General features: G+C 35.9%; 1 protein-coding gene across 1 annotated transcript in view; it reads right to left on the bottom strand.

The window, feature by feature from the left end:
• The window catches only part of LOC136264547 (uncharacterized), a 35,712-nt gene extending 21,977 nt beyond the window's left edge, over positions 1 to 13,735 (bottom strand). Inside the window, exons 1-12 of the mRNA XM_066059321.1 lie at positions 13,621 to 13,735; positions 5,169 to 5,246; positions 4,351 to 4,813; positions 3,347 to 3,447; positions 2,468 to 2,565; positions 2,329 to 2,416; positions 1,872 to 1,957; positions 1,764 to 1,820; positions 1,598 to 1,713; positions 589 to 698; positions 432 to 524; positions 200 to 371 (exon numbers count right to left, since the gene is read on the bottom strand). Of these exons, the coding sequence (XP_065915393.1) occupies positions 200 to 371; positions 432 to 524; positions 589 to 698; positions 1,598 to 1,713; positions 1,764 to 1,820; positions 1,872 to 1,957; positions 2,329 to 2,416; positions 2,468 to 2,565; positions 3,347 to 3,447; positions 4,351 to 4,813; positions 5,169 to 5,246; positions 13,621 to 13,686 (1,528 nt within the window). The 5' untranslated portion in view covers positions 13,687 to 13,735. The remainder of the gene's footprint in view (positions 1 to 199; positions 372 to 431; positions 525 to 588; positions 699 to 1,597; positions 1,714 to 1,763; positions 1,821 to 1,871; positions 1,958 to 2,328; positions 2,417 to 2,467; positions 2,566 to 3,346; positions 3,448 to 4,350; positions 4,814 to 5,168; positions 5,247 to 13,620) is intronic.
• Positions 13,736 to 27,186: the final 13,451 nt, after the last annotated feature.

The raw sequence follows: 27,186 nt of genomic DNA, 5'->3' as shown, positions 1-27,186 counted from the left end.
ACTACGATGTGTCTAGGTATTATTAATAGCCTTCTAATCAGTTCAGTAAGAAGCACAACAGAAACAGATACAAAATGGAAAATAACTATACTAAAATGTTGAAAGAAAAACTGAATAACTTCTACCTAAATTGAGTAAAATTATTACATGTAAGATTAAAAAGTTGTACATAAATAAAATTATATACGTATATACGCACCATTTATGTTGAGAGCATACTGTTTGCTATCATTCATTGAGTATGAATTTTGTGCCACACAAAGTGGCCACACTGGTTTTCTGATGTAGGTACCGCAAGTATAAGAAGAGACTAATCTCACTGCATCAACACAAATTGAGCTACTGGTAAAACTTTCCACTGTTCCTGATGTCTACAGAATAGTATACCATTATTGTTGCAATAGCATTAACACTATAATTATACTACATACAATAATTCCTTCAGCTCGACAGTAATCTTTAACATTATAAGCAATAGCCACAGGACAATGATCAAATCCATTCCACCGTGTGGAGCAGTTACCCTAGTGGAGTGAGTGTTACTTGCTATACATACTGTAACATGAGAAATGTATTTATTTACTTTACCTTTGTCAAATGATCATGGGTACATACTAGTTGACTATTGATTGGATCACATAAATAAGGATATATTTTGTTGTCTAAACATTGTTGAGTCAAAAATGAACATCCAAGTCCTGTATGATATACAGTATGTCTACATTAACACTTTGGTACGAAATGTGTACAAACACAACATGAAGTTCAGAATACAAAACAAATTATCAAAGTATCCCTGAAGATATAAACACATAATACTATCTTCCTATAACTTGACATTGGATACTTAAAGATGGTGGCAGATACATCCAACATGTGTTGAGATAGTAAACTACAGACAGCAACATCAGAGTGAGCCCTTCAATGCCTACACAGTTATTTAGCTATATGCATGTGGTGTGCACATGTGCATGTGTGAACGTGGATGGATATGTGTGTATTCACCACTGTGTGTGTTTGCATGTGTGTGTGTGTGCGTACGTGCGTGTGTGCATGCATGTGTACATATAGTGTGAGCGAGGGTCTGTGTGTTTGTGTGCGTCTGCATGTGTGTAAGACAGCATAGCCAAGTGGCTAGAGAATCAGCCTGGTAATCAAAAGGTTCCAGGTTCGGTGCCTATATATTTATGCCAATTTGGTGTTGTTGTCTCCTTGAGCAATAAACTTTACTCAAACAGTGCTACACAAGCTGTATATTGGGGACCTGGTGGCCTGGTGTCAACTGGGGAAGCAGTCCACCCAGCTGTAACATCAATGGGTGCCTGGTGTTTACAAAGCAAATTCCCAGCTGTCCTTGTCTCGTTTAGTAGTGTTGGGGAGCTTCGGGTTCTGAAATCGCTCTGTGTGAGATTTGGACAGTCCTCCTACGGGTTACTACCGAGACTTGGACAGTTCTTACTATCCTGCCCCAGGAAGATTTGTCCACACAAGAGTCTCGCACGGTTGCTGTTGGCTTTGCTTTGTGCCTGCAAGTGAGTGAGTGAGCGAGCAAGCAAAACAATACAACACAAAACACATGCACTTTTCATTCATATACCTTTTCCCCATGTCAAAGGGACCTGGTTCAGTTCACGTAATGCAGTATAGTTAGCCTTGTACCATCCACTGTCTTCTAACAAGGCTACAGTGAACTCACTCAACACTTCATAATCACTGTAATAATGTACACTATACAATGACATCATACACTATTGTGAGGTTACTCTGATATGTATCCATTCATCAGTTCATGGTTGAGTGTCCGCTTCTCCCAATGGGAACTATATAACAGAAATCATGATGCAGAGTTACACAACAAATGCACACAATACTTTAAGGTTCCTGAGCCTCCCTCATTTTCTAGATAAACACCTTCAATGTCTTCACATGAATAATATGATCTTGTAACATTTGTTGTCTGTAATGTAATACAGTACAATTTAATCCAGTTAATGTCCAACTGCACATTGTCACATACATGTATATACATTCATGCCTTCATACACATATGTACAGAACCACCTCAGTTATCCCGAACCTTCTGAGGACCACCTGATTTAATAATAAAAGCCCAAGCTCTTAAGTTACATTCGATATCCTCAACTACGTACTCTATAAGACTGACAAAACACTCACTACTTTTATAGAATGCTCACTACTCTAATAGACCTAATATTTAAAGTAAATTAGTGTACCAAAACACTTCAGATAACTGGTGTTTGGATAACTATGGTTTTACTGTAAGCACAAATACTGTACCCATCTACTTGTATGTAGACATATAATAACCTTAGGCCCTGTGAAAATGGTGGCTTCTCCATAAGGTCCATTGATGGTCTTTGTTGTATCATAATTGTTTCCATTTTCATCAACAAACCTAACATACATGATGGTGTGCATTACATGTATACAACAATGTAAAACTAACTTATCAAACAGACCAGATGAAAATCCCAATGCATGGATCATTTCATGCGTGAAGAGGTCTTTAATGGCTCTGGTTGCGCCTCTGTAATCTTCAAGAGACTGTGTACAAAGACATCACCAATCAAATTGTGACAATATAAAAGTGAAAAATGTAATAAGACACATAACAGTAAATCGTGTGGACAAGGGAAGCTTATACAGCTGCATGACCGACGATTGTATTGCATAGTACACAGGAACCAATAATGTAACTTTCAACACATTCATGCATGTAACTCAATTATGCCATGATAAGAACAGACCATGTTACAGTTTCAATGGGATGAAGGACAGTAAAACACACGTTTGACTTTACAATTTATTCACATTATCATACTTTAGTAGTGTTTGTAATATTGGCATGAAATTTTGAGTTTTTAATGTGGCGCTGAAGTAATTATGTGAAGACTTACAAGTCTATTATCCTGTTAGCCTACTACCGTATGACAGGAAATTTTGACAAAAGAAAAAGCTGATGAATCCGTCCAATTTGAATTCATCAAATTAATGTCCATAGTGCCTCTAAAAGTAAGTGTTTAAGATCATGTTTGCATGAATGCTCTATTAGAGTATAGGTGACTGTTCTTTTAGAGTATCTCAATCTTTAAAAACTTCCAAGAGGATTAATATACCCTCTGTAGATCCTCTCCTGGACCTAAAATCTGGATCTTCCTTTTGCTGGAGCTACAATGACAATAGTGTGACATTCTGCCATGTTTACAGTAGGTTACTACCAGTATACAGATATTTAGTACTTTACAGTATTAATGGAGAACACCGTTATGTACAAGGTATGTGCAAATTTAAACATTAACATCTGTGCAGCAGATACAAATTTTACCAATGGACAGAGGTTGATGTATCCAGCCACTGGTCTGTTATTACCACTAACATCTATCATACAGTGTGAAGCATAGGCTAAGGTTCCCTCATCACAATTAACTGCAAAAACAAAATATTTTATTTATACAAGCAAATGACATACGTACTTATAATGAGTTCTTTAGTAATGAAATGGAAGACTACATTACATGCATTAACATTATCCTATGTTTATGCAAGTACTGTACGAATAAGTACAATTGTTGCCACCATTGTATAATTTCTTGTTTGAACAAAAAAAATTGCACAAACAGGAATTACTAAATGGGCAATAACAAAATGTTTTCAAAATCACTTTTACTCTGTTCATATTCTGTTACAAATTCAAGTTTAAATCTGTCTGCTACTTTTGTAGATAATAATAAATCACAGTCATCACATTCAGGACCATGTTCAAAGTTCCCATGGTGGACAATAAATGCAGATTACAGCAGTGCATGCTTACTGTATAGTTGCTGTGTTACATCCATAAATGCATGTATCCACAACTTAATATTTTGGAACATCTGACTTGTTTATAGGCTTGTAAACAGATTTTGCAAATGAAATAACTGCAAATTCACAGGCATATTCCAAATACACTCTATACAGTAATACACCCATAAATCCTAAATACACCAGTATTTCAAGGTAGTGTCTAAGCCAGGGATTTATACACACAGATGGAGAAAATATGTTCTTGTGTGGTAAGTTAAAGTATAATTATGAAGAGTCTATTCCTGTTAATTGTAAATGTACTTATTAATTCTCTGTGCATATTATGCTTGTTAAGCATTACTAAATCAAGCTATAATTATATTATACAGTTTTAGAAAATTTTTCAGGTAAACATTGTAATGAACTCTCTCAATGTCCTTAAATTATTATAGTGTGCAAACCCTGTAAGTGTTCAGAGTATTATTGCAACCATTCTATCATACATTAATTTGTTTTGTTCATTATAGTTTACCAATGGTAGCTTACTTGAAGAAGTAGCTGACACAAAGAGTAAATAGTCAGCATTGGGTAGTCCTGAGCCATTGGGACCTTCTGAGGTACATGATCCACTAGAAGAGGTACAGACTTCTCTGGTACCAATGTATGATAGTGGAATGGTACCAAACTCCCCACATTCATAGTAACTCTGAGATGGTAAGGGAGCTATACACTTTCCTCCATTGGAGCCAGAGGACCAGGTATCATCACACATTGGGGGTATGAGTAGATTACCCTGTACTGGGTGGACCATTAGAATACTCTCAAGAGTCTTAATACTGTCAGATAATACACTGTTAGGCCCTCGTACATATGAGTCAGCATTAGAGTCTACATTGGTATATTCCACATGTATCCTGATCTTGGAATAGTCCACTGAAGATTGTTTTTTATTTATCTTTCTCCCTGTCTGACTAGCAAGATCCACCATGTGTGGGTGTCTCTCTACTATCTGTAGTAAATAAAAAGTGCTTTATAAGCTCTCAAAGCAAATTTAACACATAGCTGTTATAAGCATATACAAATATTCTGAAGGATACTGTATAGCTTTCACAAACATGTACACTCTGTATACTTTTCCATACGTAAAACTCTGCAGATCATTTTTAGTTGCATTACTGTAGGAGCCCACAAGAAGGCAAACATTGTAAACCACTAGTCAGAATTTTGGCATTAAACTACTGTATTTTGGGTGTTCTATCTGAGATCATAACCATACTAATAGTAACATACTTAAGCACACAAAATACATGTAATATCATTTTTCAGCATGACATAAGTCAATGAGGTATAGATACAGTTTGTACCTTGTCGTGAATACATGGTGGTCTCCGACTGATTACCTCTCCATTATATAGAGTAAGTCCAGTAACAACGATCAAGAGCTGCACACAAAGGACCATAACATTACATACTGCAATGACTACAAGTATAATTAAGTAATTATGCACAAAAATGGAGTAATATAAACTCGCCCACTTCTGGGGAAAGGAACTATCTACAATAGCAGTTGATAAAAATCTATTCCTACTAATATCTTGTGGTACAGCTCAACAGCTCAAGGTGAGCTCTGCCAATCACTACGATGTGCACAATAGCTTATAATAGTATGTATGGGAAGGGTACATGAGGTGCCATCTGAATGCACATGATGTCCGAGTATCAATTATCTATGATTTTGGACAGTGGCTTTCAAAGGTCACTGCAGCCACATGAACCAAATCCTGTCATATTTTATACATGGAGATTATAGACATACGTAGGTCTCCAAAATAATGTAATAAATTATTGAGTCTCATTGCTATCCTGGGAAATGTTGCAATATAAAGTTTATGGGGTAACGTGATTGAACATCAGATACCAAAACGTAATTGTATTTTTTGACCTATCAATTATTTTTGGAATTTTGTGAGAGGAAGTTTAGAACACAGCAACTTAAACACAGGTGTAGTTTTTGTCAATTGTAAGTATAGCACATAGCTACATATAGCTGCATTGTAGCAAGTCTTTAACTAGCCACATACAGAAAGGCTACTAATACTCCTCTTAAAGGATTTGATGTTCTTGATCTTATTAACTTAGATGGGCACGAAACTGCAACACCATGCAAAATCTTGGTTATCTGACTGTTCTATTAGAGTAGCCTATGTCAACGTATTTTGCATTTACTGGTTTTCGTACATGCAGTGGTTAAAAACCAACATATATGACATAGAGGACAGATGCTAGAAACATTGTTGATTTTATTCTGCAACTCGTACTAACTCTGGCTATTTTGCACAGGTAATATCAAGACACACGGTAATGTGTTGTGCGGCCAAGAAAACCGGCGACCACACCGTGAGTATATTTACAGGAAGAAAGAAAACAGCTTTTTCACACATGCATAGCTCCATGGCCCGTTCTCCAAAGCGCACCATTTTTGCATTATAGCTGTCCCCCAGGTAGGGTACGCCACACATTAAATTTGATTAAATTCGCAACAGCCATTTGCGCGATATGGGCGTTCAAACTTTCGTTATAATTTCTTCGTTTTTTTCTTCTTATGCTGTACGGGGGGCTAAGGGGGTTTCGATTTATTTTTGCACACTTTGCAAAAATTGCTATAAAATGCAAAGGTGTAACTCAATTGCCTCGATCTTTAGCACAAATGAAGAACGTGTAACGGTGGATTCACCTACCAAGTTTGTTGTAAATCTGAGTAATATTCAAGGAATTATGGACGTTTATTCACGTAAAAAAGATCAAACTTCTGTCACGGCTACAGGGTAAACCAAGTATAGAAATAACTTGAAAATTGGTGTGTAGATAGGCTGATCATTGTAGCAGTGCCTTTTGATAGTTTGAATAGCAACAGAGTTACAGCGACAAAGTTATAAGGCAAAAACTAAGCAAGTGTAAATCGTGGAATCGAGATACTCTAATAGAGCAGTCACCACGGGGTAAAAAAGTTGTGCAAAAAATGTAGAAAAAAAAACTTACCAGAGTTCGAACCAGGGACCTCCATACCTAACACCTGCATCCTTAACCACTGAACCACCGCTACCTTGACTGATCACCTCACTTAATTTCTGCTTTATAAATGAAATTTCTAGTTGAAATCTACTTATAATCAAACGTTTGTAATTTCATAGATCTACCAATAGAAGTACTACATTGTTCTAGAACATTCTATGTATGTTCTATTAGAAGTCCTCAAAAATATGTGCACTCTATTAGAGTATTACAATAATATTATCAAATATTGAATTAAATCATGCAATGAAATACATTTATAAGTCTGTCTTCAATAATCATCATTGTATCTACATAGAAAAGAAGAAATGTGAGTAAAAGCAAACCTCAAAGTCAGCCATAGGTTGGTTTTGGGGCCTTATAAAGTACAAAAAGGAGTGAAATCCACACAAAAACAGCCAAGCTGTGAAAAAATGATGCGGCCTTAAAAAGCCAGGGTGAAAAAAGTTGTGAAATCAAAGGTGGCGGCCAAGAAATGGCTGCAATGATGTTAATGCTAAAAAATTTAATAATGGCTGTGTGCATTGTTAAAATTTATTAGCATTAACATCATTGCAGCCATTTCTTGGCAGCCACCTTTGATTTCACAACTTTTTCACCCAGGCTTTTCAAGGCCGCACCATTTTTCACAGCTTGGCTGTTTTTGTGTGGATTTCACTCCTTTTTGTACTTTATAAGGCCCCAAAACCAGCCTATGGCTGACTTTGAGGTTTGCTTGTACTCACATTTCTTCTTTTCTATGGTACGGTTGTACCGTTTAAGTAGGAATCCAGGTGAAAGTTTCACACGCCGCCCAAAATTCCAACTTAAAAAAATCATCCTAGAGATATCTTACTTACGAGACGGAAATCACCTTTACAGAGTAGTACTAGTCCATATAATACATAAAACAGCATTAAATACAACAAAACGCTTACAGGTGGCCAGATGCAGAATTTTTTTAAAAAATGCCAAAACTTGGAATTTAGACTGACTGCCTGACTGACTGACCACAGTCGCAAGCCTAGAGGCAAAACGAAGCAGTGCACAGCCACCATTTTACACTACAATAACAAACTCACCAGTGGGATGTGCCTTTTGGGGTTCCGACGAGTGTGTCAGTGCCTTCTGCGCCTTGTCTTTTCTTTTATCTTTAATCAGGCTGCTTGTCTTCTTCTTCATCCAATGAAACCATATAGAGGTATTAATTTTCCGTATCAACACTTTCTTTAAGCAGCATAATAGACGCCACAAGATTATTTAAGGCACTTAGACTAGGTCACAAGATCACGCCCATTCTTCATTCTATGCATTATCGATCTATCGATTGAAACCATCCCTTTTGCACTAGCTGTATTTCCACTACCACACACCTTCAATTACTCGAGATACTCTATAATCGATTGAAACCACACCCCTTTTTGGGCAAGTACACATCTTTGCAGGCTGACTCCAGATAGTCTCGCGTGGTCAGACCCTTTGCTCGCTGCCGCTTATTGATCGGAGATTATAAGCGGCGCACTACAACGGTCAGGAGTAGTTCGTGAACGTAAAAATCTTCAACACATTATTGGCAACGATTGGTTGACTGAGTGACACCTAAGATACAAAGGGACAAAAGGCAATGGATCTTCCTTCGATCTTTAGCCTGTTCTGATTGGCAAATCCATTCAATATCTTCCGTTTATTTTTCCTGTAAAGCAAGTTAGCAAGATGAATCGAGCTTGTTTGTCTATATTCAACCATACTTGTGAAGATTCAATGGTCTGAGGGAGAAGGTAAAATCCACACGGGTTGGTAGTCGTCTTTCCCAGAGGTGTTCTTCAGTAATTACACTATTTTGGCAATTAAAAAAATAAAGATCGCGTGAGCCAATTAATACTCACCAACCACTGGTGAGAGCAGTATTTTATAAATCATGAACTAATTCAGATCCTTGTAGCGTGCCGCTTATAATCTCCATTAATTATTGATAAACAGCTGCGCAGAAAGGGTCTGGCTACGTGAGACTAGACTCGAGATACTCTAACACAGCAGTCACCCTAATAGAACAGTCACATGTTTATAGCTAGTTGTATGCCTTAACAAAACAAACAAACGAGTATATTAAAAATTATGAATTTAAAAATAAGTAGGAATCCAAGCGATAAAAAGTAGTGAAACAAGAGAAGAACGATGGTAGCTATTACAGCATAGCTTGGTGGGAAATTCTTACTTTGGCATTGAACACAAAATAATGCCAAAGTAGGGATTTCCCACTGAGCTATGCTGCAATAGCTACCATCGTTCTTCTCTTGTTTCACTACTTTTTATTGCTTGGATTCCTACTTTATTTTTAAATTTATTATTTATAATATACTGTATGTGATTATAATCATCTTATGAACCTGCACTATGACATTTGCACATTCCATACCAACACTTCTGCACATAAACGTGTATGAAGTTAACATTGACACCAACTACTAAGCAGTAGCAAGGTTGTGCACACTATTTATTAGCCTCACCTATCTGAAATTAAAACTGACAAGATCAAGAATGGAAAATTATTAGCATTAAATACCAAAAGTAGCCAACTTTTAGACTTACCATATGCAACTATGTACGTAACTGTAGCTACTTTTAAAATTGACAAAAATGTCCTATAGCTACCCATATTTTAATCGCTGTCTTAAAGGCTTTTAGTGTTTTACTAAACCTCATAATATAAAATACCTAAATTATCACAAATCGACTGCAGCAATTGATAGCATACATCTGACAATAAAATTGTTTTGGGTGATAGTATGCTGTATTACATGTATATATATACACCATGTAGCTACACTAGTATGTACATCCATGTGATGTTGTGGTTTATTTTACACTAGCGCAAAACAATATAGTTTAATGGCCTCCTGTGCTATCCACCCATAGAGCATTAGCTGAAGTATTCTTAGCCACCATAAACTTTTGGATGCAATATTTCCCGTAAGAGCCACAAGACTAACTCATTGAAAGACCTATGACTATAACCTCCATTTATAAAATGTGTTGGTTATGCGTACTGTATCATGTGGCTGCATCACCTTAGAAAGCCACTGTTTAAAGTACTGATACCCGGAAAATCAGACATCTTGTATCCTTCCCATACACTGTATAAGCTATTGTGTGTGTAGTGATCAATAGAGCTAATTTTGAGCAACAACAGGATAATTAAGGATTTTAGATTTTTATTAACTGGCATTGTAGATAGTCCTTTTCCCCTGAAGTGGTAACAACTAACAAGACTAAATATCAGACAGCATTTTTACTGCATTAATGTAGCTAGTGACTGCTCCAAGTTTAATAAAGATATTGGCCTGCCTTGGCCCAGTAGCTATTTGATACAGTGGAACCTTGATTATCCGAACACTTATCAAGTTATTCTGGCCTTGTCTATATATAATACACTCAGTTTATATCAATTTTTAGAAACCCTCTTTTAAAAATCCTAGATCTTCCACTGTAGCTTTACATTGTACATATATACAGTGGAACCTCAATTATCCAAACTAATTGGGGGGAAGGGTGTTTGGATAATCGAAAGTACGTAAGATCGAACATCCATACATTTATAATAATACTGAACTTTGCTCAACTACTCTAATAAAGCATACACTTCTTGACAAAATACCCTAATTGAGCAGTTGATTTTGTGTTTGGATAATGGGAGAGTTCGATTAATCAGAGGTATCTGAGTACAGAAATTTTTGAGATTTAGAAGCTCTGAGACTGGATTTTAAAAGCTACTTTTAGTTAGGCCTGAGCCTGTTATGCTCAAAATTTTACCTATTATTCTTTCCAGAATTTCCCAAAATATTCTCCTATTATTCTTTTTGTTATTCTTGTATCCAGCCTATTATTCCATAATTAATCTCATTCAGTATATCTGTGGCTAGTTGCTTAGTTTTTTCAAGATGCTGCTATCAGTAGTTTTGTCCAAATTATTTGCTATGTTATTATTATATGAAGCATTCCACCTTACACATCATTTTTCTATCCATAATAGTTACAGCAGATGTAAATAGCTATCTACAGTAATAATTCAAGTGTATTTAATTATTAGTGTATTATAATAATAGCAATGCTGTAACTACTGTATAGCTACTAAGTTAGGTAGATACATGTAATAATGCTCAAAGACTTGCAGAGGATACACTGGTATAAGATGTACAAGTTTCAGAATTGCTGATAATCATGCAGTTAAATACAAATCCCTGATGCTGGCTGCAGATTGTTTACATGAAACGATCTGACTGCTCTATTAGAGTATTTGAGCGTTGTATTAGAGTATATCGATCTTTTAGAGGCTTTTCAGCTCCTTTCAGCCAGTTCTCCTATAAGCTTTATATCATTTGTAGTAGCTTAACTCTTTCTTCTAGGTAATCAAGAAGTAACACGCCCCTAATCCCACCGATTATTCCCATGGTCGTCCGATTATTCTGAAATTATTCCTGTAACTATCCTATAATTCTGGAATTATTCTCACAAAATTGGTGACTATTATTCTCAAGATTATGCCGGCATAATAGGCGCAGTTCCAGTCCATTAAATTTTGAACTTTTTACATAGATACTGTAGAGCATTGATTGCCCACCTCAGAAATATATAATTACTATAGATTGGTTGGCTACTTTGGCATGCACAATGCTTTAATACTGAAGAAGGTACATTTTTTCTTGGACTCCTCATACATTTTAGAGGAAAAAATGGCACAACTCAATATAATTGAATTCGAAAGCCATTTAATAACCTGACTCTCATTCAGCCACTTCTTATCTGCAAGTTTGTATATAATTATATGAAATAAGAGTAACTTCTGGGTTTTTGTATCCCTGTATGTTTTTTGGTGAGCAATTATTTTCACCTACTGCACACTTAATACCCATGTTCTATCCCAAGTACGTGAGTAAACGGATTAAACTAACAACTTATAGTGTCACAATGATGCAACAATACCTAAGGTGGAGTTGTGGTTTCATTTATGGTTTTGTTATGCCTGAAGTGGCTTTATTGTTTTGAGTTGGTGACACAACTATTAGAAATTGTTGAGTAGCTAACAAAATATCACTAAGCAAAGTAGCTACATGTAATAATGTAAGCACCAATATAATATCACCCGGTCTGACAGTATGTATTTTATTTAAAGTTTCATAGAATTCTACAGTGCTATTTTGTTATTTTATTTATTTATTCAATTTACCACAAGGGAAGGAACAGTACAAAAGGCCCTACTTCTGATTAAAATACTAAACTGTATGCCAGGCCAAGATCAGCTCATAAAACATGCACATTTTACTAGCATTTATTACGAATTCACCTGAAACTATAGCGAATCAATGTCAAACTAGCTACGAAACTGTCACTCAGCACCTTTGTGCGTAGTAAGTGCCTATAAAATAATTATTGTATTGCTGTTGTTTAAGAGCAGCTTTAAAGACTTTACAGCCATCTGCAAAGGCCAAAATGGTAAAAATCAACGGTGAGATACTACTAAGAGTAGGCATTCCAGTATCCGAGATTTTTTAATAAAACATTTCTCTGTATATTCCCCAATAGAACCCTGGCACAAAATAACAACTTGCGTTTAACTTGGTATTGCTCTGTAGTCCGAACTCCATTGAGGATGAAAATCGCTATGGTGTTTGTCCACACGCTGATCATTATGAAAATCTTAGTTTTGTCGTGCGCGTTACATATAAGTAAGTTTTGTGTCGTCTTGTAATATTTTCAAGCCTTGTAATGCATTAAAAAACTTTTAAAAACGCAGTGTCGGGTGGAAGGTAGTCGCTGGTGCTTACTTTAAAGGGCGTAGTTACTTCGCTGGGGTTAGCGATTTTCAGCTCCAGAGCAATTTTTTGATGGCTGTGTCATCAGCTCAAAAATACTAACCACTTCAAAGACGGCATAACAATGCCGTAATTGAAACCACAACTCCACCTTAGGTATTATTGCATCATTGTGGCTCCTCCACTTTAGTTGATTACCTTTATAAGTTGCTAACTTGATGTTTTTATTTACTTGAGATAGCCACTTACCTATGGGTATGACACCATTGTATTGAGAAGTGTGGAGTAGCTGAAACATATTTGCTCACCACAAAGCATACAAAGATCACTGAGATCTGATAACATCTGAAGTTACTCTCATTACATGTACAAACCTGCAGCTAGAAGCAACTGCAGTTTCAAGACAGTCCAGATTGCTTGATGACTTCCTGATTCAATTGTGCCATTTTTCTCTTAAAATGTATGGGGAGCCCCGGAGAAAAAAATGCAATGTGCATGCCAAGGTAGTTAATTCCAACCAAACAAACTATATATTTCTGAGATCGGCAATCAATACTCTATCTATTGAGCATACAAAAAGTCCATTTTTCCAAAATTTAAAAATTGGGCTGGAATGCCTACTAAGAGGTGTATACTTCAAAAAATACAGCAACTAACAAGAGGATCTAACTCTCCCTAACCACCTATAGCTTCCCTGTTTATGCCCCTCCCCTTGCAAGGTCCTGGATCTGCCCCTCCCCTTGCAAGGTCCTGGATCTGCCCCTGACCTTGTCAGCCCGCCCATGAGCTACGTTGCCACGCACTAATAGAAAAGATTGAGACGATACGTATAGCTACTGTAGCTAACACGATGTTTCAGACTTCTATGGGGGGCGTGCCTGACTAATTAATGAGTACACAAAGCCGAGCAAACCGAATTAAAACAATATTATAGATGATTATGAAGGTAACGTACCTGTAAGATAACATTGTTTCCGATCAGTACAAGCATGGAACTACGCGGCATCACCAGGTACGGCATAGAACCAATTCGCCCTTTCCCGTTTTTTAGTCTGTGTATCCAAAACCTGATGGGTGGGGCGTGTACGGGTTAGGATGCGCCAAGTTGAGCCCCGGATTCGCTAGCTCACGTCTGGTAGTGGCCCCACTGAATTTTTATTTCATAGCATTTTGACAAATCGATTGAAAATTAGCATTGGCGGATCCAACACATGGCGTTTGGAGCAAATGCCCTCTCCCCGGCCCTTGTGGCATAGAATATCGAGAGAGTCAAGTTGGAGAGAGTCTATACTTGTGGAGGACTTGATCAAATACTAAACCTTTTCACGCCTTTTCAGGCCAATATCCGAGGCTCGATCCGAGGGGTGCGACACCTTCGCAAATCTGTAGCTACGTGATTTGAAATCATGTCCTTGATTAATTGTGATTTGAAATCATGTCCTTGATTAATTGTGATTTGAAATTGGATTTGTGATTTGAAACTTGATTTGAAACGTCATGCGTGATTGCCGTAGTGTGATTTGTAAGGTTACTACTGGGTTCTGAAGGACATTAGTTCATGAATAAGAACTAGTATTGGAACACTGTGAGCTTGCATTGTTCATAAATCTGTTTTCGAGACTATAGTTGGCAAGCAGCATTAGTTATCTGCGTGGGCGAATCGTTTCGGCGAAGATTTGTTGACCTGTGATTTGGTAGCTGAGGGGCGTACGTGATTTGTAGAGGTGTCATCCCCCCCGCCAATATCACTATAACTGCAAACTGACTCACCCGAAACCTAAGTCAAACCAGCTGTCAAGCAATCTGGCCCCTTTTCTGTTTCACCTGACCTTATTTGCTACAAGTCATTTAAGTCTTAGCCCTTGTAATCGTTGCTAGGTTAGGTAATCCTACTGCTGCAGTACATGTTGCTGTCAGACCTTTGGTGCTGGTCATTGTAAAGTGTTAATAGCAATAAATACTTTAGGTTTAAGGAAGAAAATCCATCCATCCCTCCTGAGTGTGGCCCCGATTATACATTGGGTGACCTGCAGTTTGAAACCTGGGGTTGGAGGGATTTTTTCCTTACTTTGGCCCCTTTTCTGTTACACCTTTTTCAGCTGTAAGTCATCAAGTCTAAGCCCTTGAAATTAGGTTAGGTAATCCTAAGGCTGCAGCACATGTTGCTGTCAGACATTAAGTGCTAGTCACTGTAAAGTGTTAATAACAATAGGAACTTGGCACCTTTTGGGAGTATTAAGTGCCTCTAAGGCCCCTATTTGGTGATTATTAGTTTCTCATCCAGCCTTTCTAATTATTATGATGTGGGCGGGAGGGTATTACCATTAGGCCATTATTTTATAATATTACCACACTGATGTACAGACCTTGTCTAAATTGTCTTTCTTCCTTACAACAAACATTTCCTTCACCAGCTGATTCTACTTTTTAACTGTTTTTCGATAGTCAACAGAAAGTCTGCTTTGATGAAGTTGGTAGAACACGATTACAACTGGGTGGATCTACTGCAGCAATTTGCTAAGGAAAAAAACAGTTCTCCCGGTGATATATATAGTACATTGTAGCATTCATCAACAACAAAAAATTATAACGGTTTGGTATCATGTGTTCTTCTGAGCATGCACAGAGTAAATAATGGCTTACCATGCGGCCCGCCTAGCTATAAAAAGTAACCATAAATAGAAGAACAATTGCTAGGCTCACCTTACTTTTTAAGATTGCCAAGAAATTACTAGTACTATCTGATTGCTGCCTGCCATTACCAACTCCATTGTTGTATAATCATGCTCAACATCCTCTTGATTACAATCAAGATTTGATGTGTACAAATATTCCTTTCTACCTAAGACAATTATTCAATGGAACTCTCCACAAGTGATCAGGATCTTGAAACATTTAAGAACACTGTAACTAATATGTGATTGTATGCTAATTAGTGTGTTGCCCTTGATAATTAATAATAGCAATAATAATATATTAAGAATTCAGTAGATAGATTGACCTATCCAAAATCTATTAACTATTGGCCAGCCAGCACTAGCTATAGTAGCCTGCCATGGCTGCAATCTATTTTTTGGGTTCAGTGAGTAGCTACAAGAGCAGCAAATGATTTTCATCAGTGATATTTTACTGTAAGGAGGCTTTACCTTGATGAAAAGAAGTTTTAAGCATTAAATTAAGTCCCGTTTTATTTTACCTAGTGCTTTTTAAGTTTCCTACAAGATTAGCTGTATAGAATATCAGCACCGAGGCACGATCTTTTAACTGAACATGGTTTACTGAGCGTGAATGGATTGCATACTAGATAGAGTGTAAGTACTGAAAGTATTGTATATAACCTTTCTATGATTTGATAACTATTTTATTTCTGCATTGCAGAAGTTCCAAGAAACACTCAGAAAATGATGATATTAGTGAGGATCAGTAGACCAAAACTAAATTAAATATATATAGTAGTTTTAAACCATCATGTTTATTAAATTTCAAGCATCATAGGATTAAAACCTTGCTAGTGTCTGGGAGCACAGCCACCATACCCCTACATCTGAGTCTTACTACCACTGGAACCCCCTGTTAGAAATCCTAGATCTGTACCTGTATTGCACATATGCAATCAGTTCTACAATCGTGATTTTAGCTAGTGATGTATCATTATTGGCAGCAACCAAACTAGAAGTTATGCGTACTACTGTACTATACACCGGCACAATTTAATAGATTCTTCTGATAGACATGTAGAAAATAATGAAATCTAAAGTTACGATTGCAGTAAATTACAGCTAAAATGCTGCCATTGTTTATGATAATCACAGCATGTTGTTGTGTACTGAGGTCATTAATATCCCATTCATATATACAGTAAGCAATAATGGCTCCCTGTCTCACGATAGCAAATTATAACGTGCAGGCTGTGCAATGGCATATTCATGCAGTTTGACAGTCTATGCACATATGAATATCAACCATAATTTATGGCAAATTAACAATTAAATGAAAAACAATCCTTACAAGTTGTTAGGTGTCAGTGGGAGTGTCACAAAAGGTCATGGTCATAAGCCAGTGAGTGACATACATGGTAAAAACCATTGTACATTTACTACCTCTGGTGTTGCAAGAGAGTATGTACATTGGATTGATTTGTTTATTTTCATTGTTGTATGCATGAACTGAATGTATATTATCAACTTTACATAGACTTCTTTTCATGCATTGATATTGCAATGTGTACTATCCATGTGTTTACATATATTGTAGCTACTGGCTTTGTGACACTGATTAATTGGCTTGCTTGTAGTTGTTGTGCTTAGACGATTCACTATCAGTGTTATTCCACAAAATCATAGCTCCTATTCATAGTGGGAGTGTTGTGACAGTGCAACATTCAATGTTGTTTTTAGTAATTAGTGCAATGTATATAGCTATATTACAGCAGGCGTAAATAATTGACATGAGTCTGAGACAAAGACTGAGGACAAGTGTCAATAACTAGATATTCTACACCTGCTGTGATATAACTGTCTTATACCCAAGTAAGGACTGTTGGTTGAAGTATGCAGCTCTGTATGCAAGGTATACTAACAGTACACTGCATTTTAATTGCCAACATTGCACATTTGGTGTTTCATTGATTTTGCTGCAGGTCTGCTCTTTACTATTGACACTTATTTTTGTCAAAGGCAATAATTTAATTCCCTACTGGACTGTATGATAGTTATTTCCCTGGCAATAACAATACAGCTCCTTTGAAGTATGGCCTTACTGAGATATAGTATATCTAGCACATATAGATCACAGTATAGAGAATTATACACATTACTGGTATCTACAACTAAATTAGCAGTGCTAAATCAGTTGCAGAGACCAGTAAAAGTATGTATATAAACAATAGCAAGTAAGTACTGTATCGTACAACATGCACTTTGTCTGTGGTGCTCATGCAAGTATTGGTTATATACAAACAAGTCAACACTGTCTATTATACAGTTACTGCTATAATAATTTTTGCTTGTTTGTTAGCATCATGCATGTCATGAATATGCCATATAATTTCAGCATGTGCAGCACATTAAAAATGTGGCCGTAAATACATATATAGTTATAATAAAATATGTTACGTGCTATGTGCATGCAGCATCAACAAAAAATGGTATGTTTGATCTTTTTGATGTTGTTCATTTGGTTTATTATGATGTATGCTTTTTAGATAGAGCAGTGGATTCTTTTGCTACTAACAACACATCTTATCTCAGCCACCAAGGTATACTATGTTCTACCTGATGATATTTCTCCTGTACATTGTCCATCTCAACCATGTGCTACACTCAGTCAATACCTACAGGATAATAGTACATTATCTTTTGTGTCTGATGTTGAATATTACTTCTTACCAGGAGAACATTTAGTTACCGCTGATATAGTAATTCATCATGTTAACAAGTTTGTATTTACTGGGAGTACTGAAACATTGCCATCATTAAAATGTCATACAGGTGTATTTATTATGATCTACTCTTCCAGTAATGTCAACATAACTCATTTGTCCATTGAAAAGTGTGGAACTGAATCAAGTCGTTTAGCCAGTGTATTCCTGCATGATTGCACCTACTGCAACATCATCAAAGTTAATTTTTGTCCTCCTGTAACGTATAGTATAATAGGGATCAATTTATTAGGAGAATGTTATTTAGATCACATAGTGATCAATTTTGGCATATCATCAAGTGTTATATGTGGCAAAGGGATACTCCTTGAACAGAATGACAATGTAAGTACAAAAAACATAATGAATAGTACAACAACTATCAGCAATTTCATTGTTGAAAATGCAACAGGATGTCCACTATACGATGAAAACACCTTACCATCAGGATTTTTACTTACTGTTAAATGGCACCAAACTAAGTATTCAGCTACTGTTAAAATATACCACTCTTTATTTTACAAAGTTCATTGCTATGATGGACCTACTTTTTTTATATTTTCCTTTACTCATCATTTCAATTATCTGTGCATCGAAAATTGCACATTTTCACATAGTAATTCATACCTACACAACAATTTTGTGTGGAACAATTCAATACCAAGTGCATTATTTGCATTAGCAATTCCACTTGTAAACACAGCAGTCAAATTTAAAGGTTGCACTTTTTATTTGAATAAAGTTATCCCTACAAATTTTGCATTACTTAGAGTTAAAACCAAATATTGGAGATCATATTGTAATCATAGTATAGTATTTGCTAGTAGCATTATCATAGATACCTGCACTTTTGTTGAAAATTATGGAACTGTGTTATATGTGACTGGTATGCAAGAAGGACACCATCATTTAGTAAATGTGGTATTTAATGGGGATGTTTCCATTTTATACAATAGTGAATGCAGTTTGGTAATGGGATTTGATAACGTAGCTACTTATATCAAAGGAAAAGTCAATATAAAAAGCAATGATGCAGTGTGTATATTTATCTTCGCTTCAAGCAGCATAGTAATTAATGGAAATGTTAACTTCATTGACAATGATTGTAAAGTACTGATTGAATTTAATCCAACTACAAGTTATGCTCTAGTAGAAGAACACACTAACATAACATTTGCTAATAACGGAATGTCTCAGTTTGTCTTATTGAAACGGGATATATTTAACAAGTACTGTAACACAAGTTTAAGCAACCCCTATCATTATAACCCTAATCATTACTGTTTATTCCAGTACATTGCATCTAACAACACATCCAATTCTCCACCACCAACTGACCACTACAATATCACCTTTATTGATAACAGTGAATTTGATGAAACTACTATTTTTAATAACTATATGTCTTTATACCATTTCAATGTTCACTGCAAATGGCTGCCTAATGCAGCATATCTTGGCTACCATGCTGGAACTATAAATGAGAAGATTTTTAAAATTCCTGATCATTATGGAGCTTTTACCACTCACACCAGAATATGCTTGTGCTCATCAGATAACAAATACAATTGCAGCATTGATGAAATAGGACCTGTGTATCCTGGACAGGTGTTACAAACAAAGATGTCTTTACCTGGTATCAAAGACATGTCTTTTGTTTACATTGAAACTGCTGCTGCATCTTTACCTAAAACAGCTTGCAAAGTTGCTCATCAAACTGATATGACTAATATGTTAAATGAAGTTTGCAAAACACTAAAGTTCACAATTGTTTCAAACTCTAGCAAAGAATGTGAATTGTTCTTAACAGCACAACCTGATATGCACACTGTCTATGATGCCTTTTATGTAAAACTCATGAAATGTCCAATTGGTTTTATATTGAGTAATGGAGTATGTAACTGTGATCCACTTTTAACAAGAAGTAGTTTACACATAGACACTTGCTACATAGATCATATAGCTATCAGACGTCCTGCTAACAGTTGGATATCTAGTCTCTCATTGACGAACATCACCAAGTATTCTTTATCCACCACCTGTCCAATGGATTATTGTTTGCCACACTCATCAGCACTCAATTTGTCTAATCCTGACTCACAGTGTCAGTTTAATAGAAGTGGTATCTTGTGTTCACAATGTCAACATGGCCTTAGTATGGTATTTGGATCATCAAGGTGTATGAAGTGTACTAATGTACATATTCTCATCACTCTCATAGTAATAGTGGCAGGAATTGTTTTGGTAGTGTTACTTTATCTTCTCAACCTCACAGTTACTAATGGAACTATCAATGGAATAATATTTTATGCTAATATTGTTAGTATCAATGACTCTGTTTTCCTGGTAAATGACAATGTTTTTAAACCTCTTAAAGTGTTTATCTCTTTCATCAACTTAGATTTGGGTATTGAGACATGTTATTACAATGGGATGGACAGTTACGCTAAGATGTGGCTACAGTTATTCTTTCCATTGTATCTGATATTGATAGTTACTTTCATTATCATAGCAAGTCGTTACTCCTACAGAATACAACGACTAACATATACTAGATCTCTTCCTGTACTAGCTACATTGTTCCTATTATCCTACACAGGCATCCTCAGAGCTGTATCAACAGTGTTGTTCTCTTATTCTACCATAACTGAACTACCAAGTGGTCATCAACAGTTAGTGTGGTCTATTGATGCCAGTGTTCCATTGTTTGGTGTAAAGTTCACCATACTATTCATCACATGTCTTGTGTTGTTCTTAATATTGATTCCCTTCAATTTCATCTTGATGTTTACAAGATGGTTATCTAAATTCAAAATGATAAATCATTTTAAGTCATTGTTAGATGCATTTCATGAATCAAATAAAATTATTTATTACTATTGGATTGCAGTGCATATTGCCATTAGGAACATATTCCTTGCATTATATACAGTTAGTGCTAGTATACGATTAACTACTTCGGCCATGCTTCTGGTTTACTTTAGTGCAACAACTGGATATGTACAACCATACAACAGCAAATTTGTGAACATCCAAGAACTTGTCCTGTTAATAAATCTCACCGTATTGTATGGAGTGGGAATCAGTTATCAAAATAAAAGTAGCACATTTTCCATAACTGCTAATGTAATGATCAGTACAATGTTACTTCACTTCAATATAATTGTGTTGTATCATTTCTTCACCTACACATGTCACTGCAACATCATGATGATGTTGCTTTCTGTAAAGAAAACCCTTAAAACCTTGCTTTGCAAAAAGACATCAGATCCTTTACGCAATGTGCCATTTACTGATTTAGAATATTCCTCAATGAACTTACAACTACAGTGAGCATCGTGACTTAGCTACTAGTGGTGACTTCCATAACTTAGCAAATGTTAAAACAAACATACACACAAATACACACATTTCTTTGTCACATGTTTCATGCATTTCCAGTATTAAGTTACTATGTACATACTAATGAGTATATATGTATTTTGCTTATCTTGTTTACCCGGATACCTTGTAAGTTGATAGTATAGTAAGAACAGTTGCATGTATTCCATATTTTGAATAACAGGAACTGTTAATGTACATACTGTATTACTTCTCTAATAAACACTATAGAAGAATCATAAAAGGCCATTCACTCTGACCATGTAGAGTAATCCTCTAGTGGTAATCTAAACTTTGTAGTTACGTGTTTCTGACTTACATATCTATTTAACCAAACATCAAAGTGTCCCGTGAATCAAAAAAGACTGTAACAGTTGCATTGATTGTAACCTTATAATAATTAGTTACAATCACAGGAATTTTAGTATACGCAGATGTAACTGTTTTTGATGCACACTTTATGTACAGCAAATATTATAATTATCACATTAGAGTCTTCACTAGTAGAAGTAAACAAAAAATAATGTCACAAGCTCATTAGTTGCTGATGTTCAGTGGCCCTGTAGTAAGAGTGTCTAAGACTGTGCATAGATACGTATAAGATTGTTTATAAATGTACACACATGATAATCTTACTGGTTTTGTTAATATCCCTGCAGTAACAGCCTCAAGGTTGTGAGAGCCAAAGGGAACAGATAGAGATATCTTTGTCATTCCAAGGAGAAGTAAACTGAGTAAGTTGAACATTAAACATTTAGCTATACCTGTCCATTATGATGATGGATAATTAATCCCACACTATGGCTATACAATTTTAAAGTAGTACTATTGACAGAATTGACACTTAGCCATCATGGCAAACATCAGTTCTAATTAACTGCTAAAGCTATTGATCTTTACACGCCACTAGCTATGAGTGGTGTACCCACGTTACCACAACATGTGTATATACGTAGGTCTTATCAGTGAATTTACTTAATTAGCCAAGCCACTAGTCCACAATGACTTCAAATGCCTCTCTTCTATATTCATGTATTCATGGAATGCTGAGCATGCACATCGTAACTTGTAGGCATACACCACAATATTTAATTAAGTAATTTTAAAAGGGGTTTCTTGAAACCACTCTAAATCCCCTACTGATGAAAGTGTTTAAACCATTTGGATAAATGAAGCTCATTCATTACATTATAATGTTATAGACTTTCGTTCAACTATTTATTAGATTGTAAACTTGTTAATAAAACACTTTAATTAATCAGTCATGTAACTGTAGCACATAGATAGGGCTAAAATGAATGTTACAAAACAATTTAAAGGAACCATTATAAATGTATGTATTTAAAACTATCAAACACCTAAAATTATATTTCCATATAAAAAAATACTGCTACATCAATTTTGTGCTTATCTGTTGGTGTAACTACTGTAAGTAACTTCCATGAAAATGGCAAAACGTTTCCATAAAAGGTTTAAAGTCTGTTGTATGTATACTCTATAGAATATCAAATTAGCTCCTACAACATCGAATACTTGAATTGTCTTTTGCCACATTGAAAAATAACATAGAGAGGACAGGGTCACATATTTCAATAGATATGCCATGGCCACGAGTAATTTTCCTGATATATATGCTTGTGTATGACCTTCAGGTTTGGGAATATATACATCAGGCAACTCCCTCGTGTCTATGGTATAAGTATTACAGTATATACCACTCGTACCATTTGGTAACCCTAATAGAACAGTCACATTGTTATACACAATGTATGTAGCTCATGTCGAGTAGCTACTTGTACTTTAAGTAGCTACTTAATTTTCCTGTATAAAATAGTCTAAAATCTTGTCTCAGAAACCTGAAATTTTCCAGGGGGTATGCCCCGGACTACCAGAATTGCATTCATGTCCGTTGTATGTCTCAGACTTCACATTGCTTTCATCATTTACTGTGGACTGCTATATACCTTTTATCTATTAAAGCTTTACAGTACAAGTGCTGAAGTCCTATACTGTGCCAAATTCATATGTAAATGTCAGTGTTAAGGAACTTTTAAAATTGCTAGCTACTAGATTCATTTTCAGAATCTAAAATTTTCAGTATGTCCCCAGACACAATGATGCCCCTGGATGAATGTCAAGAATGTTTTGATATTTGCAAAGTATGCAGGATTTTTATTCAGATATCTTACGGGTAAGGCACCTACCCACAAACATTGACAAATAAATTGCATAGTTTGTGGATCCCAAACAAATTCCAATTACACAGACCATTGTCTAGCCAACTAAGACAGGATTCTTCAGTGGATAAACACCAAGAATGATATAATAATCATCTTCAGTGATTATTACATCATTCCTTCTTGTTGTTTATCGACTGAGGAATCCTTGGCTAACACTGCATGTCTCACCTCAGTATACATGTAGCAAGAGGTTTGATACCAGCTGCATGCATGCAGTCACCAATAATTCTGGAGCCACCCTTGATAATGATTGCGAATGCCAACTAGCTATTATGGCAACAGTGTTTTAATACCCGACTATGAATGAAAGTACAAGGCACTTATATTTATCTTGTGACTTTAAAACTGAAGTTGCTGTCACTCATCAAAATAGGAAACAAATGCTGGTTAAACATGTACAGGTAGCTCAGGGCTCCACTATCAAGTTTCTGATTGAAATAAAGGCCACAGGGGCACTATAATAATAATAATCAACAAATTATTCGTAACTTGTCACATGTTATCAACAATTACTTGCTACATATCAGCTATATTACTCATTACTTACTACCTTGCTATGTTTGTGTTATGTATTATATATTTCTAACATTACTCATTTCATATTAGCTACACTTTTATGTATTGTTTTACAAGTACACAGAAATATTTGGAATTTTCAACTAGAGTAGGGACCATAGCACATCGATAAAAAGTGCTGAAACAAGCTGGAGTAGTGCATGATATTAAATACTTTCATGTATTGTTTGTTATTACAAGTACACAGAAATATTTGGAATTTTCAACTAGAGTTGGGACCATAGCACATCGATAAAAAGTGCTGAAACAAGCTGGAGTAGTGCATGATATTAAATTACAGTAAAACAATAAGAAGTGTTATATCCCTACTGTGCTCAAGATACCATAATGGAAATGCACAGTAGGGATATAACACTTCTTATTGTTTTACTGTGATTTAATATTGTACACTACACCAGCTTGTTTCAGTACTTTATATCAATGTGCTATGGTCCATACTCTAGTTGAAAATTCCAAATTTTTCTGTGTACTTGTTTGTTAACAAATAATTATTATAACTGGTGAACCCACACATTCCGTATCTGAAATGGCACCGCATGCCCCAATTATCGTCTGGAAAGTAAAGTATCCATTACGCTTCGTTATCAGCTTTGTTCAACCCATTACACAGCATTTCGAATCAACAACTGTTCGAAAAGCACCTCTGCAATCCACGCATACCAAAAGAAATGGTGCCACACGTGCCCCGGTTATACCAATTATCATCTGAAAAGTGAAGTATCCATTACGCTTTGTTGTCAGCTATGTTCAACCTGTTTATTTTTATTTTCCAAAAATGTGCAGCCTCAGTTTGAGGATTAATGCACATATGAAACATGCATACAAAATGTTTTACAATATGATTGATTATGGCCCAGGGATTACTGATTGGTAGAGGAAATTAATAATAATTTCAGTTGGTATGTAATGATTGTTGTTGGATTAGGTCAGGTGGGAGTGAATTCCACAGTCTTATTGATCTAGGGAAGAATGAATTACTGTACTGATTGGTCCTTGCATAGATATGATGAAATCTTTGGTCATGTCCTCTGGTGTTAGAAGTGACAGGGATTAAATCAACAGGAGATATATCAATGAGATTATGAACAATTTTGTAGAGGAGGGTGATACTAGATACTTGTCTGCGGTGTTCTAAACTAGGAATGTTAAGGTTAATGAGCATGTTGGTTATGCTGCTGAAATGCTGCAGCATAACCAACATACTCATTGACCTTAACATTCCCAGTTTAGAACACCGCAGACAAGTATCCAGTATCACTCTCCTCTACAAAATTGTTCATAATCTCATTGATATATCTCTTGTTGATTTAATCCCTGTCACTTCTAACACCAGAGGACAAGACCAAAGATTTCATCATATCTATGCAAGGACCAATCAGTGCAGTAATTTGTTCTTCCCTAGATCAATAAGACTGTGGAATTCACTCCCACCTGACCTGATTCAGCAACAATCATTACAAATTTTTAAGTACCAAATGAAATTCTTATTACTTTCCCCTACCAATCAGTAATCCCATAATCAATCATATTGTAAAACATTTTGTATGCATGTTTCATATGTGCGGCACGGATCAAATTAAACTGTTTGAAAAGCACTTCTAACAAAATAGCCACTATGACAAATACGGACGATTTCTGTTCTTGTTTCCATTACGAAGGGAAACCATCACGTGCTAATGCCAAATTGACACTTTTCGCTGTCAGCAAAGATGAATGGGACACTAAGCAGGACACTGGTACAGAAAGTCCATAAAGAATGGATTGTACATACTGCGGTATGCCAAAAGGCACCTGTCGGGCCGAAGTGACGTTGAACAGTGAAAATATCAAGCCCTTAGCCTTAGTCGTTATCGAGTTACGTTTTGTCTGAAGGCATCAGTCAGTCACTCAGTCAGTCAGTAGAAAATTCCATTAAATAATTTTTTAAGAATTCCGTTACAACTTGTTGAAAGCATTTCGGGTTGATCTGAAAACTTGTTTGGGCTTAGTTTTACCTAACCAATACTGCCTCATCGTCGTCGTCATGGAAAATTGAGGCTGGTTTTTTGCCTACTCCTTTGTGGTCCTTATTATACACTACTATCGTAGTGTATGATTACTTTGTTAGTTACTTGTAACGAAGTACATTTTCACTAAAGTAACATAAGTTATATTACTGTGCTTGTGTATTAGACTAGTAGCTACATTAAAAATTATAAATTTAAAGGGATCCAAGCGATAAAAAGTAGTGAAACAAGAGATACACATTGGTAGCTATTACAGCATAGCTCAGTTGGAAATATCTACTTTGGCATTAAATCCCTACTTTGACATTGAACACAAAATAATTGTTATACCATGCCAAAGTAGGGGCATAGATTATCGAGAGTCTATGGTAGGGATGTCCCACTGAGCTATGCTGTAATAGCTACTATTGTTCATCTCTTGTTTCACTACTTTTTATTGCTTGGATCCTTGCTTCATTTTTAAATTTATAATTTTTAATGTAGCTACTAGTCTAATACACAGGAACAGTAATATAATCGCTTGGATCCTTACTTCATTTTTAAATTTATAATTTATAATATACTAGTTTGTTTAGTTTATTTGTTAAAGCATACAGCCAGCTATAAACATCTATATTATTATTACTGGGCAGGCAGCGTTTACTGATTATACCCAGGGTGAGGGTGGGAAATTACAGTGGGGGGTGGGTGGGGATTACAAGGGGGAAATATGTACAATTAGCTATTTACAAATGATTAGTTAGCTACAATAGAAATAAATTCTTATCAGTGATTTCAATTAATGAGGTCGATAATGAGTTCCAATCAATGATAGCTCTTGTTAATTTTTTTTTTTTTAAGTTTTTTCCCCCGGGCTGGATGGACTGCCCTTGCCTACCACCCCCAGCACAAAGAAAGTA

The sequence above is a fragment of the Dysidea avara genome, chromosome 1 (assembly GCF_963678975.1).
Source record: "Dysidea avara chromosome 1, odDysAvar1.4, whole genome shotgun sequence".
Classification (NCBI taxonomy): Eukaryota; Metazoa; Porifera; class Demospongiae; order Dictyoceratida; family Dysideidae; genus Dysidea; species Dysidea avara.
This window is presented reverse-complemented; position numbering and strand designations above follow the sequence as displayed.